At 35.4% G+C, this 16,944-nt stretch overlaps 2 protein-coding genes across 4 annotated transcripts in view; both read right to left on the bottom strand.

Annotated features, from left to right (window-relative positions):
• Positions 1–4,654: 4,654 nt before the first annotated feature.
• drg1 (developmentally regulated GTP binding protein 1) lies at positions 4,655–11,479 on the bottom strand. The gene is made up of 9 exons (XM_015387273.1): positions 11,326–11,479; positions 9,616–9,739; positions 9,347–9,522; positions 9,188–9,257; positions 8,401–8,570; positions 7,662–7,792; positions 6,485–6,652; positions 6,244–6,366; positions 4,655–4,942 (listed from the first exon to the last, which is right to left on the bottom strand). Exons 1-9 carry the CDS (start codon positions 11,362–11,364, stop codon positions 4,843–4,845), a joined length of 1,101 nt encoding a protein of 366 aa, XP_015242759.1. The 5' UTR covers positions 11,365–11,479; the 3' UTR covers positions 4,655–4,842.
• Positions 11,480–13,698: 2,219 nt separating this feature from the next.
• kcnn2 (potassium channel, calcium activated intermediate/small conductance subfamily N alpha, member 2) overlaps positions 13,699–16,944 on the bottom strand; it is a 38,825-nt gene continuing 35,579 nt past the window's right edge. Inside the window, exon 9 of one of the 3 annotated variants that reach the window (XM_015387266.1) lies at positions 13,699–14,906. In XM_015387266.1, the coding sequence (XP_015242752.1) occupies positions 14,631–14,906 (276 nt within the window). In that variant the 3' untranslated portion in view covers positions 13,699–14,630. Of the gene's footprint in view, positions 14,907–14,959; positions 15,062–16,944 lie in introns of those variants that run through there. The other 2 variants (XM_015387268.1, XM_015387267.1) reach the window with 2 other exon arrangements.

The raw sequence follows: 16,944 nt of genomic DNA, 5'->3' as shown, positions 1-16,944 counted from the left end.
ATCTATCTATCTATCTATCTATCTATCTATCTATCTATCTATCTATCTATCTATCACTCTTAATATAATAAATATACATCTAAGTCTTAAACTTTAAACATTTCTTTAATATTTCATTCATTTCTTAAATGTCTATACAGTTTATCAAGGTAGAATAAAGTGTGCATTAGCATTTAGGAAAAATATCTAAGTCCTCCATAGTTTATTTTCCTACAAACTAGAAACAGACAAAAAGAAAAAAAAAAATCAAAGTCAGTTCAAACTTTTGCACTTATTTGATTAATGATCAGATGAAAACAAAGTTAATAGTGTATTTTATCTGAGTGTTATTTCTGTGCCCTCTTTGCAGGATCTCAAAAAGTGCTGCAGTTGTATTGATTTTCTTTCATTTCTTTTTTGTTCAGAGACATTTTGACAAGCCAAACAAGTAAATAAAATTGATAGAGTTATGATCTAATTCACTAATGGCCAAAGCAGCTGCCTCGGTTCTTCATCCCCACATTTGGAAGCTGTGTCATGGGGTTGCAATGCGTTTCAGTGACCTCTGAAATGTTCTCAACATTACCGTCCCTTTTATTAAACAAAGAAATAACAACAATAAGTTGTAGTTTTAAAAGTAAATTAAGTTTTGATTATATACATTTTTTTCAGTGAATATATATGTAGATGACCCTTTGAAACACTTACAGATTTATTGTTGAATGTTTCTTCATGAAATACCCCACCATTTATAAAGCAAGGTTTGTGATTCATTATCATTTCTAATCATAGCTAAATTAATATAGCTCTTATTTAAGACAAAGAAAAGAAAACAGAAGACTACTATAAATTGATTGCAATAGGAGAGACATAAGGAAAGGAGGAGTCTGGTTTTCACAAATGAAATTTATTAGTTCAGTGTGTCTATTCTGATAAAACAACAGTGACTGAATTTAAATAAGGAGCTGAGTGTTGGATAGAGTAGAGTTCTGTAATTTCATAATCATTTCAGGAATATAAACTGATCCTGGCCACTTGTGTGTTTCAGATTTTGTGTAGCAGTGTAATATAGTTTGATTTACCCATCTGTGACGCATCTGTAGTCTCGACAGGCGACACATTGTTTTAATGTATGACCTCTACGGACTGAAATTATTGGACAGAGTTAAAAGCCACCAAGCACTTACTGTAATTGATTGTCTCCACTAACGAGACATATTTTGACCACCAAGCTTGGAGATAATGACAGGTTTATCTGTAAAAATGCTTGGAAATCCATGAACACTGTGAGCCCCCCCCTTTTTCCCTTGTGTTTTATACTTTATTCAGCTAAAAAAAAGTAACACACAAAGAGGGTTTCAATTTAATTTATTAGTCAGACTTTTACAGTTTTATGTGCATTATGAAGTAAGACAAGACAGTTTCATTAAAACCAAAAGCAGATTTTTTTATTCAATGGTTTGCTATTGTTATCGGAACATGTACATCAAAAATATACCCACTTAAACCAGTGCAGAACTACAAATGTGCAAAATGATTTGATACCTTTGCTAGGGAGAAGATTGTTGAGTGTGCTCACAAAACCCCAAAGTGCTTGGCACAACCATGGACAGAAGATGCACTGCATGGTTAGATCAAGCACAATGGGGTCTTGGGCAAAGACGAGAATAGCCAATGCAAAGCCAATGCACCCAAGTCTTACTCTGCAGATTGCTTCCAAAGGACATTAAGGATTATAAAGTAGAAAAATCTTGCACAACAGTATTTTTTTTTAATTATGTCTTAGGAAATGCATATTTCAATATGAGAAGCTATAATCCTGAAAAACTTATACATTTATATTTTTTCTTTTGCCCCCAGTTAAATTCAGAAACTGCTTTTAGGTAAAAGCCAAAGTGTTTCGTTGTATTGTATTGTAAAAAAAAAACAACATTTTGTTATACTTAGATCCTGCGGTTAAAAACATCTGCAGGATAATTAAGACGAAAAATTTGTCATAGGTCATGGTCACTGCGGAAAAAAAGGGCAACACCCTTTCTGTGCGCGAACTGCGTCAAACCCCACCCTCTCGCCCGAAATCTTTGAGACACTTCGGAACAAAAAGAATACAAAAAAATTCAACTGATTTAGGAAATAAGCCTTAGGAAATCAAGATAATTTTTACAACAGGCCGAAGATTCATTGGCTTGTTTTTTGTCTTACGAGTCAATTAAGTACTACCCGACTGATCAATGTAAACTGAATTTAGCAGATCTTACTAAGACTGATTGCATCTCAAAGAGAACAGACCTACAAATATAACTTGTAATTGACTCTAAAAGAGCTTCGGTGGCTCACTGACCTCAAGAATTATAGGGATATCTCTGCTCTCCATTTGCGGACACTGACCATCTCTTCACCGCAAAGACACAATCCAGTCTTACATCTCAGTCTCAACCTTGTTATCGGCCGGTGAGTGCAATGTCAAGCTTTAAGATACCATTAATCTAAGGGAGTCGTTTTCCCAAAAGGTTTCTCAATCTTGTTACCTTCTCTGGAGTCTCTTGCAGCTTCCCCTGGGACGTCTTTCTCAAATGAGAAAACTGGGTGCGATAATCAACTTAGAGCTCAACCACTTTGTCTGATGAAATAATGCCATAAGAATATCAATGCAACAAAAAAAAAGGAAGAAAAGAATGCAGTTCGAATTTACCAAATGGCTTAGGAGTTGGGAGCGTTTGTGGAAAATGGTGGCTGATGGCGGTTAAAGGTTTTAGGGTGAGCATGTTTCATTGATATGAGGTAAAGATGATGGGATGGTTTTAATGCACTGGTCATGCTTTCTTACCTTACATTTCCAAGTCATCAGTAGGTTCATTTTGACAGAGACCTCTCGGAGACTGATACCAAATAATCTATAAATCTCGATTTTGAATTTAAGCATTAGAAAAGACAAACCAGAATTTAAGTTGTCTTCTGACAGAGATCAGGTCTATCAAGTTATCCAGAACTCACTGTAAATCAAATACTTTTAACTTACTTTGGATTTTTTCAGAAAACTTCTTTCTGGGATATCTACCTTTCCATCTCTTTACCTTGCGTTGATGTTGGGTGATGAAGGCGTCTGGATCATATGAGAAGTGTCTTGGGGTCTTCCAGCTTGCTCTACTGGTGGAAGACTGTCCTGACTGCGTCCTCAGCAGCCTTCAAGTTCCCATCTCCTGTGCCCCTCCTTCAAGCTAGGAGGGGTTGGTGACATTCTCTTGGGATAGGTGCTATGGCAATGAAGTCTTGGTCAATCTGGGATTGGATAAGGGGTTGGTAGAGTTTGGGGTAGGTGGGGGCGGACGGTTCCGCATTTCATAAATATTAATACAGAGTCCGCCCTCTCTAAATGGGTGGATTCTTTAATTTTGTTAGAGGGGGAAGTGCTTTATTCACTTAATGGCTTTTATTAGTGCCCAGTCCTCAACTCTTTCATTAGCTAAAGTGCTGCTATAATTTACAGGGTAAAAGGGGGGGTAGGGTGAAGGCGGTGTCTGGGGAGGGCTGATCCTGCTGTTGCTGGACAGTAGACGTCATGCTCCACCACTGCAGCTTTTATTAAAAGCAGCTAGTTACTTAGATTTAGTCTTATCTCCTTTTCTCAGCCTTCTGATGTTACAATTGCCACTTTCTTCGTACTTTTGCTTTCAAACAATATCTTGACTCTCAACACTACTATGCAACAAATTTAAGGACATAAGCATAATTGCTGGAAACTAAATACTTCAAATGACTAGTGTGCAAAGATAAATCGGGGCAACCAATCTTAAAATTCCTTTGTTTGATACATTATTCTGTATGATAATCAGTCAAAAGTACAAATAGCCTTGATAATCATACACTCCTGTACAATTGATGATTTTTCACTTTTATCTCTGTTGATTACCAAGTTATTTTGTCTTTGTATCATTTAAAATTAATTTAGAACTATGTACAAGAACATTATTTCAAGAGATATAACACAACAGGTTGAGTCATTGGATTTTCTAATAGCGTACGTAGAATAAAATATATATATAAAATTTTATAAAAAAAAAAAAAAAAAAAAACTGAAAATCCCGCACAAAGAACTAAGGGTTAGTATACTTTTATCATAATCAAATCTAAGTTTTTATTTATTGAAATCCAAACCAAATTTGATGTGCTGCTCATCTTTGCACTGGAACCATTAACTTTATTCACTGGCTTATCTCTGCAGAAACATGACTTCTTTACCCTCCGCAATGCATGCAGCTTACTAAAAGCTACTAGAGCACCTACGGCTGATAATAAAAGCTTTATTTTGCTCTCTGGAATTTTGTTACTTGCAAACAGCTTTCATATAATGACCCCCAAAATGCATCTGGGCGAATGTACTTATTAACCTGAGTGGCCATACCCCATAGGGGAGGGGGGAGCGGATCCATCAGTATGAATAACTGGCTTCATCATCAATGTCACATAAATCATTTGTGGTTTCAAACAAGATTTTCTTTTTTTCTTTTTTTAAACCTCTTCAGCCAGCCTAAAATGTTCGCAGTGACACAAATGCTTTACATCGCATTGCAGATATGCTTTGATCTTAAATCATGTGCAAGTTGAAATTATTTTATAGTGAAATTCACTTGAAAAGGGAGCAGTGGAAGAAGAAATCAGACAAATTCAATTGTTTTTGATATTTTTATTGTACAGCTTTAGGTTCTTAATGGAAGCATTTACCAACATTCAATATGAACTATTTATGGCGTTCGGTACTGTGGGTTCTTTTAAATGTGATGCAACATAGCAAGCAAGTTGACCGCATGAGAGATGTAAAAATGGGAGATATTTGCTGAGCCATGCAGTGCTTCGAGAGCCAGTTCACTTTTTAACCAATTGGATAACGTCTTCATCTTCCAAAACATGGTCCTTCCCCACTTTCTGTGGGTTGTGTTTCACAGACGAGCCCCACACGAGTGCGCTGAAAAAAAAAGAAAGGGAAAAACATTTTATTAAGTAAATTCATCAATTTACTGCAGAGAGACCAACATAGCTAAAGTCATTGTTTAGGTAATAAAAAGAAAATAATTCATCTGACTGCATGTGACAGTTGGACCCATCCACTCTTTAGGACATTTAACCCAGAGGCAATTACGCAGAATGATCGATGCCTCTGGCTCACCCATCGGGAGATGCTGGTAAAACATCTTTTTGAGCACAAAAATAACCTTATGAGTCCTAAAACAACCAAAAACATGACCGTACCTATATTTGAGACCTAACCAGAAACACTAAATATCTGAGGATGGCTAAGACTTGGCTAAGACTGCCTCAGTCTGGCTCTTAAATGCACAAGTAATTTAGATTAATCTGGAGTTTTAATTTTATTCATTAGAAAATAAATAAAAAAAAACAAAACAACAAACCTACACCTTTTAAATGACAGTCTTGATTATAGAGTAGAGTACATGAGTATAAATGCATTGCAGCTGCCGAGTTCGATCAAGAGTGCCTGTTATTGCTTTAGGTTGCATGCAAATCTTGAAACTGCTCTGCATGTAAAATACCTCTGCAGGGTCATCATTAATCTAACTGTGCTATTGTACAGATGCCAGATCTTGCACTTACCAAGGAGTTACTAATATGACCGCTCTAAACTGTGAAGGATAAAAGAACTCCCTTTAAAAGAGAAGAGGTCACATGCATTTGTCTTACTCTAAAATATGCCGGTGCTGCATTTGAAAAGAGCTCTTTCTTGACTTTACACCCAGTTTGGGTTTAAAATCCTGTCTTCTACAATTATATTTTAATTCAATGTTTCAAATGAGCCATATCTTAATAGCAGCATCTAAACATATTTTTGTAAAATCTTTTACACATTTTGACCATGTTTTTTCTCATTTGTTCAAGAGTAAAAAAAAACAAAAAGCATTCTTGGGATATTTTTTTCAATTATTCCATAATTGACTGCATTTCTATCTATTATATATATATAAAAAAGCTGCTTCTAATGCATGAAATCAATCAACAGTAAATGGTTGTGTTCCACCATTCACTGTAATTACTTTTCTTTTCAACTTATCCAANTATATATAAAAAAGCTGCTTCTAATGCATGAAATCAATCAACAGTAAATGGTTGTGTTCCACCATTCACTGTAATTACTTTTCTTTTCAACTTATCCAAGTCCAGTTCCTGAAATGTGTGCTCTAGACAAAAACCTCTCAAAATTTATGACATACAGCAAATTATTTAGATCTTTGTCAACTCTTAACTACTTACTATTTGAATTCTTTGATGAGATTTTTGTGAATCTTTAAGCAGAAATCCTCTACTGCAGTTCGACCATCAGGGAGAACAACAGGGGACGTGTAATCAGGGAGCTGGCCCTTGGGTTTGGTGTAGCTGTAAATGAGCACATTCAGTCAGATTTTGGAACATGCATATGCAAACCATTTAATTCAGCCTGGTTCAATCACAATTACTAGAGAATTATAAACAGAAGAAATCAATCCACTCTTACATGCGAACAAGCTTTAAGTAGTCCCACATCCTTTCAAGCAGGTCATCAAAGTTCCAGCGGTGGTGGGCAGAGATTGGAACGCAGTGAGGCACCTTGTAGATGATGTCCAGCTCCTCGATGGAGATCTGGTCAATTTTGTTTAGCACATATAGGCACGGGATGTAGACCCTGATGAAAAATTATGACAGTAAATACTTACTCGTAATTTTAAATTTGACCAAATTTCATAGGGAAATAACTCTGTCTTTATTAACTGCATTCTGCCGTCCACTCAAAACATGAACTGAGGCATAGACTATAATGTGACATTTATTTTAGCAATGCGCAGGATATCACACAGTGTCACAGACAATTTAATAAAGCCAGGCTATAAAGGCACGGTGAAACAATGAAATGTGTATATTCTCCTTTAGCAGTACCACTTAATTCCTCTCTCACACTGCGGTGGAGTTACTTTCTCTCACTCTCATTTACAGCATTAGCTTATTTGGGTTTGCCGGTACCCTGAAACATTAGGTTTCAGAACTATAACAGCTTTTTAATTGGTGTGAAGTAAATTTTTATTTAAAAAAAATAATCACTTTATATTTACAAGGAAAACCAATACAACCTTCTGACAATGTGACCAAGCTGATCATTAGCATGAAAAATAGCTGCATGGATGATGTGGGGTTATCTGGATTTCCCCATATACCAGGAAGGATTTTTTTTTGTTGAGTAAATTGTTCAATTAGAATTTAGTATATTTCTTTAAATAAAAAATAAAAATAATAATAATAGATCCACCACGCAAGAGTTAATAGCAGAATAAGCTTTTTGGCAGAGAAGATTTGTCAAGATTTTCAAGGGTGCAACCGACTTAATCGACTGCACTGCTCTACCTACAAATGGATTTCCTTTATAAATATGATTGCATTTAAAGACAGGGTTTTTGCCAAGAAAGATTTTTTTTTTACAAAGACCATCAAATAGATCAAACACAAACCTTCCTAATTAAATTTGCCTTTTTTTCATGTGTTTGATTAAGTATAAGTTAAATTAGCTGAAAAAGAGAGTAGATCTACCGCCAGAGGTTTAAGCCCCTCTGTGCTGCTGTGGATATACCGGCCGACATGGCGTTACACACAACAAGCCACACCCAGAGAAAAGAATGGTGAAGGCTGCTACAGCAGCTTACCGATTTCCCTCCACCACATCAATGAGGTCATCAGCTGTGACGTCGCTGCGCAGGGTGATGTCAGCATTGTGGATCTTGTACTCAGCCAGGATGGTCTTAACCGTGTCCGCATCTAGCTCACTTTGTGCACACTGATAACAGATAAAGGACATGTAGGATGGCATGAAAAAAGATGTAAAATAAAACATTTCATTGAACTTTAAAATGTGGATTGATGAATATTAATTAATTTCACCCACCAAGAGCAGCACCAAACCTATTGAATCATTATCCAAAACTACCTACAGTACTTAGCATCAAAGAAAATGTCTTGGCACAATTTTTCAATGCTGACATGTATTTCCCAAACATATAGTTCTCTTTTCCCCTTTGATAACCTCTTTCTGTTGTGCGAAGTGCTAAACTATGCATGCATGATCTGCCACTCCATGCAAACTTCATACAGCATTTAATGCTATACACACATGAGGCAAGACATGCCTGGTGTGTTTCCTCTATAGTTATACTGAATAAACACCTACAGTGTTGAGTTGAGCTGATCCAGAAACTCAACTTTATCTTACTGTTTGATATATGTAAATATGTTTCATCTTAAAAGATAAGCTGATAAAGATAAACATGTTTCATAGTAGTAAAACATGTACAAATGTATCCCCCCCTTTTCAGTATCTCCAAGTGTGGTGCATGAATGAGCTTTTTCAGGTCTGTAAATAAGGCTCTGCAGCAAAATGTGACATACTGTAGCAGTAAAGTTTATGCCTCCTTTGTCCTTCTTCTTGAAGCCAATGTTGGGCGGTTGCTTGTTAAGTCGGATGCCAAAGCCCTCCAGCTCGTGTTCTATTAGCTTCTTATGAACAAGAGGCTTTAACACATCAAGCACTATCAGGATTAGATTACAGGTTCGAGCCACTGGGAGAGAAATGGAGAGAAGAAAAGAATAGTTAGTGTTTTAGATAAGGGAATACTCTAAGGTTTACAGTGTGTATAGTTATAAAATATATACATAACTAAACAAAACAATCTTAGATTTCTTATAGGCTATATTATTTCTGTGAAATCATAACTGAACCAAGCTCAAAAAAGTAGTGTATAAATTACACTCTGTATGATGGCTAAAGTCAAAATGTTATATTTTTTTCCCAGACTTAAAGGTTAACTTCTGAATAAATGTCATAGTTCAGTTAGGACCAGTGTTCTAAATGAATCTTGCAAAATCGAAAACTGGTAGGCAAAATGACAAGGTGTATGCCTGGATGGATGAATGGTTCTTTCATCCAGTAGGATAGGAAAGAAATACTCAATATATATATTTTTTTTCACACTGCATTTCCTTTTGACATACTTTATCAGACCTAAAAAAACCTTGAAACACATTTCATACTTTTCCAGATTGGGTAGAGACCCTGCTATAATAAAAAAGTTTACATACATTCAGATCAAGATTTGGAAACTTTAATGGCAAAAAAAACACTTCTTATCTTTATTTTTTTTAAGCTTTTACAGCAATATCAAGATTCCGGCATTACCTGCAATGACCTGCCTGCCTCTCCCCTTGCCATCCTTTGCCCCCTCAATGATTCCAGGTAAATCCAAAAGCTACAAAGAAAGAAATTAAGTGATGGACATTTGAAACTAATAGACCTGTAGCTTTCTGCAAAATGTGAAAAAGGTAAAAATGTTTGTACCTGAATTTTGGCTCCTTTATACCGAATGACTCCAGGCACTGTTGTAAGAGTGGTGAACTCGTAGGCTGCAACCTCAGAGTAGACACCTGCAAGGTTACTTAGCAGGGTGGACTTTCCCACTGATGGAAAACCAACAAATCCAATTCGGGCATCACCGGTCTTAGCCACATCAAAACCTGAAGGGTTACAGTAAACAAACTTTGGTTAAGGTTCATAAAAATGTAACTGAGCAATTATATCAGAGATCAACAATAATAAGGAGATACTACCTTCTCCTGTTCCACCCCCGGCGCCTCCTTTTGGTGTGATCAGTTCCCTTCTTAGCTTTGCGAGACGTGCTTTAAGAAGACCCAAGTGGTGAGCTGTGGCTTTGTTCTTCTGCGTCCTAGCCATCTATGGGATGGAAGACATGTTTGTACATAAATGATCAGCATCAACAGGAAATGTATGGTAGGGTAAGCTGTGCAAGATTGTTCTGTGCAAAGGACTGCTTTTATTTAAGGAGTATTTTCCACATTTAACGCAGCATGGCTAAAAGCTATTGGTGGGTCAGATGCATCGGCACCTCATAGAGCAAATCCCTGTGTCTGTGCGCATATTGTTTTGAACTGACTGATGCAAAAAACTGTGTTTATAAGTGCATCTGTCAACAGGATGCATCTGCTAATAATATCTCTGATCTTTTGCGGTTCATTACCAAATTCATCAAGAAATATGGAGCAGCCTTAAGGCAAAATAAAAGTTTCAGCCATGTGGGACTATTTTGATCTCATATTTTTCATTTTCTCATTACGTCATCCTGTTCCTCTCAGTGATCACTCGAGTTATCTGAATTTAAATGTAATTCAAACTGACTTTTAGTTTAACGTACTTGCTATATATATATATATATATATATATATATATATTTTTTTTTTTTTTTTTTATCCAAGTCCACAAGCATCATCTTCCACAGCTTCAACAAAAATATCCTTTTATGATATATGTTCAGATTATTTGACTGCATATAAAAATACCACAGATATCCTAAATTTAAACTAAGATATGAGATGATAAAATTTAAAATAGAATGACAAATTATGCAAAAATCGGCTGCAGGTAGGGATTTAAAGGTCCAGCAGGTGTCTGTACCGAGTGAGACACTATCAAATCAGTAGCATAAAAGTTTGCAATGTGTCGAAACGCTTCATGTCGCCTCATCAACCCATTACTACTAAAAGCACAAGCATTGAAACAGAGGATGAAGGATCATTTAAAACACACTTTATTAGTAAATGTTTAAGTTAGTAATCAAGTCAGTAAAATTCAACACACAAGGTATAACAAATAATTCTCTATCATTGCAAAAATGTTACTAATTGTTATTTATTCAAAATTTTGAGTAAAGGTTTCACTTAGTTTTAATGATCGCAATGATTTAAATTAAAAAACTATAAAAATAACAAAAACATATAACCCTATATTCAACTTTAATTGTAACATTTTTCTAATTATACTGCTACAGATTAAACTAAACTGTACGTCTGGAAACTCACAAATGTATTATGTAATAATATCTAAAATAACAGAATATATAAAATAATAAAAATTGAATAAAGAAAATATAAGATTTGTAATATTTTTTTGCGCTGTATTACTAATTTTATTTACACCGAATTAGTTCAGCTAAAGTTAGTTCACGTCTTCAAAGAGTCTGCTTTACGTATGGTCAGGCAGGGTTGTTCTAAGTAAAATATGTAATTCAGTTTGAGTGCTAGTCAGTGTATTTCGAAAATCAATATAGGTTACATAGCGGTGTTTAATCCACAATATAATCATAAGTAAAATAGATAGAATTTAACTTAACAGCTGTGAAAAAAAAAACGTGGGCAAAAACTGTTCCAGGTTTCAGAACATTTATGCTAACGCTAACAGCTGGCTCTTAGCTAAAACGTGACCAACTTAACCGCTCCTAACTAGAATTTTTATGTTTACCTTACCTCATTTTCTATCTCCGCTATTTTGGCGAGTATGCTCATTTTGAATGGTTATCGTTTCACAAACCAGTTTCGGGATTTTTACGAATTATTTGGCAGCGTTTAGCGGTTTAGCATGCTATGCACACGACACAGAAATGCCGCTGTATGATAGTTCACGGGAAGTCTCGCGATGTCAACGGCTGTAGTGATTGTGAATCCCTCCGTTTTGACTCACAGGACTCTCACGAGTTTGGACAATTTAGTTTCCTTTTGGATAAAACATGCGTCATACTTATAGTAACTCCTTGCTAAAATTTGATTTCCTCTTTCTACTTAAGCTTTGATATTTTAGTGTAACTTTTTATCTGCTGAGCCTGCTGTTTTAACTGCAGGTCTAGTAAACGCAGAGGTAACAGTAGATATTGACCCTGGACTTACTTTAAACTGTTTAAAAATGTATACATTTTCTACTTTGTGTATTGGTTTTATAAGATTTATGTTGAAGAAAGCTATTTTTTAAAGTTTTTTTGCACTGATTTTTTTCCCAGTTTTATCAATTATGTTAATATTAATAAAAACATTTTTATTTTAGTCTCTGTTATATCAGAATTTCACAGAACTATATTTTGTCTGTTAATAACATATTAGATAAATATTAAATGCCATCATCAGTTAATAGTGTGAGGGATTGCTGTCGAGTCAATATGTCTATGCAATCTGCTGGTTTTCCTTAGATAGAAAACTTTCAACCAATCTGATTGCATGATCTGGTTGAATTGTCTCTGTAAAGTACCTTGAGAGGATACGTGTTTTAAATTGACACTATTAAATAAGCTGAACTGAATAATGCAGCACTTCAATAGCCTTTTTACCAAATATTTTTCACTTTTACTTCAGTAAGTTATTTTGTGGCTAATTTTTAAAAGCCATCAAATCTGCTTTTAACCTCGTTTGGCTTGTAACCCCAAAGGCTTTGTTGTCATCTTACCAGAGCACCTTCTTGTGGTCCATTAATGCATTGGCATATCTGCAAATTAGACTTTCACCTTCTTTTAGAATTTCATTTTTTTTTTTTTTTTGCTATTCTTCTATAAAAGCTAATATAAAACAGGTTATTTTCAGATTTCTGAAGACACAAGTAAATATCTTTTTCTAATGAGATGACTTCTACAGGATAGGGTTAGTTCTTCTGGAAAGTTTTATATATATTTTTTTTTAGGATGAATGCCCTGTTTAAAGTCACACCACAGCATTTGATGCAGATTAAACTGCAGACTTTGGCTAGCTAACTCAAGAAACTTCCTCTGAGCTATTCATATGTCAACTTGGAAATATTCATTAGATCATTGTTCTGCTACATTAAACATCTGCAGTAGACCTAAAGGTCACAAACTGATGTCCAAAAATATTCTGCTTTAACTAACCTGGGGTCTATTCTGACCTTCTGGATTGAGGCTATGATGTATTGTGGTAATTTGGTTGGCCAGTCCTGGGAAGGTTCTCATATGTACTACATTTTTAAAGTTTTTAGAAAATGGCCTAGTGACATGGCAGGTTTCCAAAGTAATAGCTTTTCTGACAGATTTAACAAAGATTTAACAAAATTTTTTTGAAAAATCTGTTCTTAAATGTCTTTCAAATAAGGGCTGATGTATTTATTTCTTGCCATATATCTTCTTAATATTGTCCGGCAGCCTTTTTCTTTTAATGTATTTAAGACTTAATCCAACAATAAATTTCCCCTGGGGTTACAAGGTTAATAGTTTAACCCACTTAATTAAATTTGTCAAAAACTGTACACACTTTTCAGGGGGGCAGATAATGTTTCCTGCTAACATTAGCACATAAACACGCCCCGTCTTTTTAATCTCAATGTGTCATACAAGAAAAAAGGACAGAAACCAGTCTAATTGGGTATTTTTTTATTTTTGTTTTATCATTTCACTTGCATACAACAGAATCTCTCATTGGTTTCTACGTTGTTAATGTTTGTGGACTGCACATCTGTTTGCTTCATGTTTGAGTGACCATTAGATCTTTTTTACTCTTTAAAAGGTTTAACAATGGGGTCCAATGCCTAATTAGATGAATTTTCATTCCCTTTATATATTCTGAAAAAAACTCAGACAAATAATCTCCTTCTTAAGAGTTCTTCAACCATATTCCAAATATGCTGTTTCTGTCTCGTCATATTTTTTCCTGACATTTATTTACTGTAAGAGGTGTGCTTGTCTTTGTGAAAATATATAAAAATATGTCTTTTTTTAAGATTCAAAATGTATATAGGGTTTACAGTTTTTGTTCAGCAAATCTCGTTGCCCAGCTTGGAAGACTGAGAGGATAAATAACGCAGGAGAGAAGAACAGGAGTTGAGACACAGCAACACATGGGAGGAATCACTTTATGATGATTCAGTGCATTTCTATAGACCTCTACAAGCCTAAGTGAATGCATTTGTATCAAGAGAAAAGTTGAAAAAAAAAGAAAAAAAAAAAAAAGAAGAAAATGGGGCTTTGTAAATTAGACAAAACTACAAACTGATAACTGACAAAAAACCCCCATGCCCAAATGACTTCTTTTAATGGGTTACACATTGTCACAACATATGTTAGCCAGCATTGAAGTGCATTCATTAAAAATTAAGTGCAAGTACAGATTTTTGATGCATTCAATTGATTTGAATTTATCTGCACCCCCCCCACCACCCCAAAAAAAAAAAATTAACATAAGTAAATCAGTCTACAGTGGGGCCTCTGTAAAGGAAAACCACTACAGTTGTTTTCTAACCTAAGAGATGCATGTTTGTTTCCTCATTTTAAGCTTTTACGTTATCTTTCAGCCACAATTTCTCGGAGTGATATTTACCTGCCATCCAGTGTTTTACTTCACTATTTTGATCCTTTTTCTAACATGCTCTCTGTTTGAATTCTCAGTAGTTTCTCAGTTTGCAACTATAAAGCCAGCAGAAGTGCAAAGTCCATGAGAAGCACTACTTTAGTGCAATAGTTTCACGTCTGGTAACCTTGACACCTAGAGCTGGCTACCTCTGCATAGAGACGGAGTAGAGTTTCTGTCAGAGCCCCTTTTATTACTGAGGGAAGGGCTATTGTTTGTAGTCTAACACCAGAGCCTGGATAACATCATTTTTTGAGGTAATAAAAATAAGAACAGCATGAAGTTATCCTTTAAAATGCATTGTCCCCAGTAAGTCAGATTCTGTCATCAGAATTTGGATAATACTTATTGAAACCATAAGGCTTTACAGTAAATGCAACTTGGCCATATGATGGCAAAAGTCTTGAGCGGAGGCATTCCCCGTTTGGACTCTAGCTGCTCTCAGAGGAAGTGGGTGGTGCTGTGGACGATGACCTCCTCCGTGACACCGACTGCGAGCGCTCAGGGCTGTGTTTGTCGTAAGGCTGGAGCTGCACCTCCAGAAAGTCCCTGTGCTGCTGGTTGATGACCTGGCTGATGAGTCCAGGAAGAGCTTGCAAGTTAGTCAGTAGGGTCTCCAGCTTTGTTTCCAACAAGGCAATCCTTTTTTCCATGTCCTCCCCTCTCTCGTTCAAGTCTGACACCATGTCATACATGATGTTCTGTGTCTGCAATGGGAGGAAGAAACTATCTTGATTCAATTCATTTTTCAACCTATTATCCATGTATAACTAGTAATCTGTGAAATATTATAATGTACAAGGATATCAATACACTGTAACATTTATTTTGCATTTATTCAAGTTTGCAGTTTTTGGTCTTTCTGTAAAAAAAAGAAAGAAAAAATAGAGAGGTCATTCAGAACAAATATACTTTCTTAATTCATTTAATTCCAGGATGCAGATTGCACTTAAAAAAGTACCTGAAAAAACAAACTGAATTTAAGGCGATTAACATAGTTGAAATGATATCAATGTAGAATGCAAACAGATTTTACACATTGCAAATATTAGATTTCAAGGGTTATCAAATTAGGTATGTCTATTTAAAGAAAAGCAAAAGGTGAAAAATGTTGACCTGAAAATCAATTCAAGATAAAAAAAAAACAAACAAACACTAAATATAATTGCTGTCAAAGGAATCTAAAACATTTCTGAAAAGAACAAAGAAACAAATGGGATAGACAGGATTTGAGTTTGTGTTACTCAGATAAGTTTTATACACTCTTTCTTTTTCTTTAGGAATCAGCTTTTTATCTCAAATGTTGAATAACCTTAAATTAAGACACATGGTTTATTTACACCCATTTTACCCTTGTTAATGCACTTCCCTGATATGTTCCTCTTTGAGCTGTGGGGACATCCACTGGTTTAAATAGGGACTGCAGTAAATGAATACTCCTCAAAGGAGGGTTAAACAAGTCAAAGGGATGCTCCCAACTGTTTGTTTGTTTTAGCCAATCCCTTGCTGAAAAGTTTAGGCAACATTTTGACTGAAAAAAAAGTAGCAATTGAATTTACATATTAATTTTCAACATCTTTGGTAGGAAATGCAGTGCAAATATGGTCACTGTATTGTTAGAATGAAACCTGAAGAGAATAAAATAAAAAGTTAAACACGCTGTTAATAACATTGCTGAAATGTTGCTCATGGCTGGTGTCATCATCACAGAACCCCTGAATGTCCAGTTTTATAGAGTTTGCAAGTAATCTAATTTTAGTTCTAACCAAAGTATGAACTTTTTTGGGCTTAAGGATAAAGAAAAAAATATGGTCTCTTTTCGCTCTTTTTGCAGTTTGTTCCTCTTTCGAGCTTTTAGGCATCTATATTCATCAGATGTAGAAAAACATATATTTAACATTTTGCACATGCCTTAGGAGTAAATCTGTCAGAGGATGGTATCTGAGGCATTATTCACTGTAAGCCCTATAATCCTTGGCAAGCCGGAGGCAATGTCATCTATCACTTACCGTGTCCTCTTCTGATATAAGGCAGGGATAATGAAATAGGTTGTTCATCTATTGCAGCGTTGGCTAAACATTGACACTTCTGTCAGTAACAACAGCGTTACTTTTTAAAATTACATTTTTGAATCCATAAATACTTCTCGTGCAAAGATTGAAGCTCTGAACTTTTTCAGATTTTTCCACCTTACAGGCACAAATGTAAATCAGTTTCAATCAGGGTGTATGCCTGTGTAAATTCTCATTCATCCGGGTCATGGCAGTAACAAACAGGCTACAATTAGAAGGCAACCAGACTTTTGCTCAGTTTTTGAAGATGTTTTGAAACTACATAAGCACTCCCATTATGATTCAAAAGAACATTCACATAGAGCATGCACAACAAAAGGCTCAAACAATCCGGAAGAACAAAGGGCAGCTCTTTGATTAGCATCTGACATGAAATGTGCTCAGGAGGATGGAATTTAGCGCTCCAGTTAGAGATTGCTCTGGTCTGAGCCAAAAGAATGAACAAAGACTCCTGGATAGGTGTGAAAACTTCCTAAAAAACTGGGCGGAGGTCTGGTTGCCTTCCAATTTAAGCCTGTTTGTGGTAATCAGGTTTTATATTACTGGTCATCACAGAATAATGTATAAGTGTGAGGTATATGGAGAAGGATATACAATATCAAATAAAAATATAAATAAATAACTTGCATGCTTTGTATTCATATTCCCAAATCAATATAAAAACACTGCTTCA

Source organism: Cyprinodon variegatus, unplaced genomic scaffold, assembly GCF_000732505.1.
Source record: "Cyprinodon variegatus isolate N-32 unplaced genomic scaffold, C_variegatus-1.0 Scaffold390, whole genome shotgun sequence".
NCBI classification, from domain to species: domain Eukaryota; kingdom Metazoa; phylum Chordata; class Actinopteri; order Cyprinodontiformes; family Cyprinodontidae; genus Cyprinodon; species Cyprinodon variegatus.
Note: the sequence above shows the minus strand (reverse complement) of the source record. Positions and strands in the feature narration are given on the sequence as shown.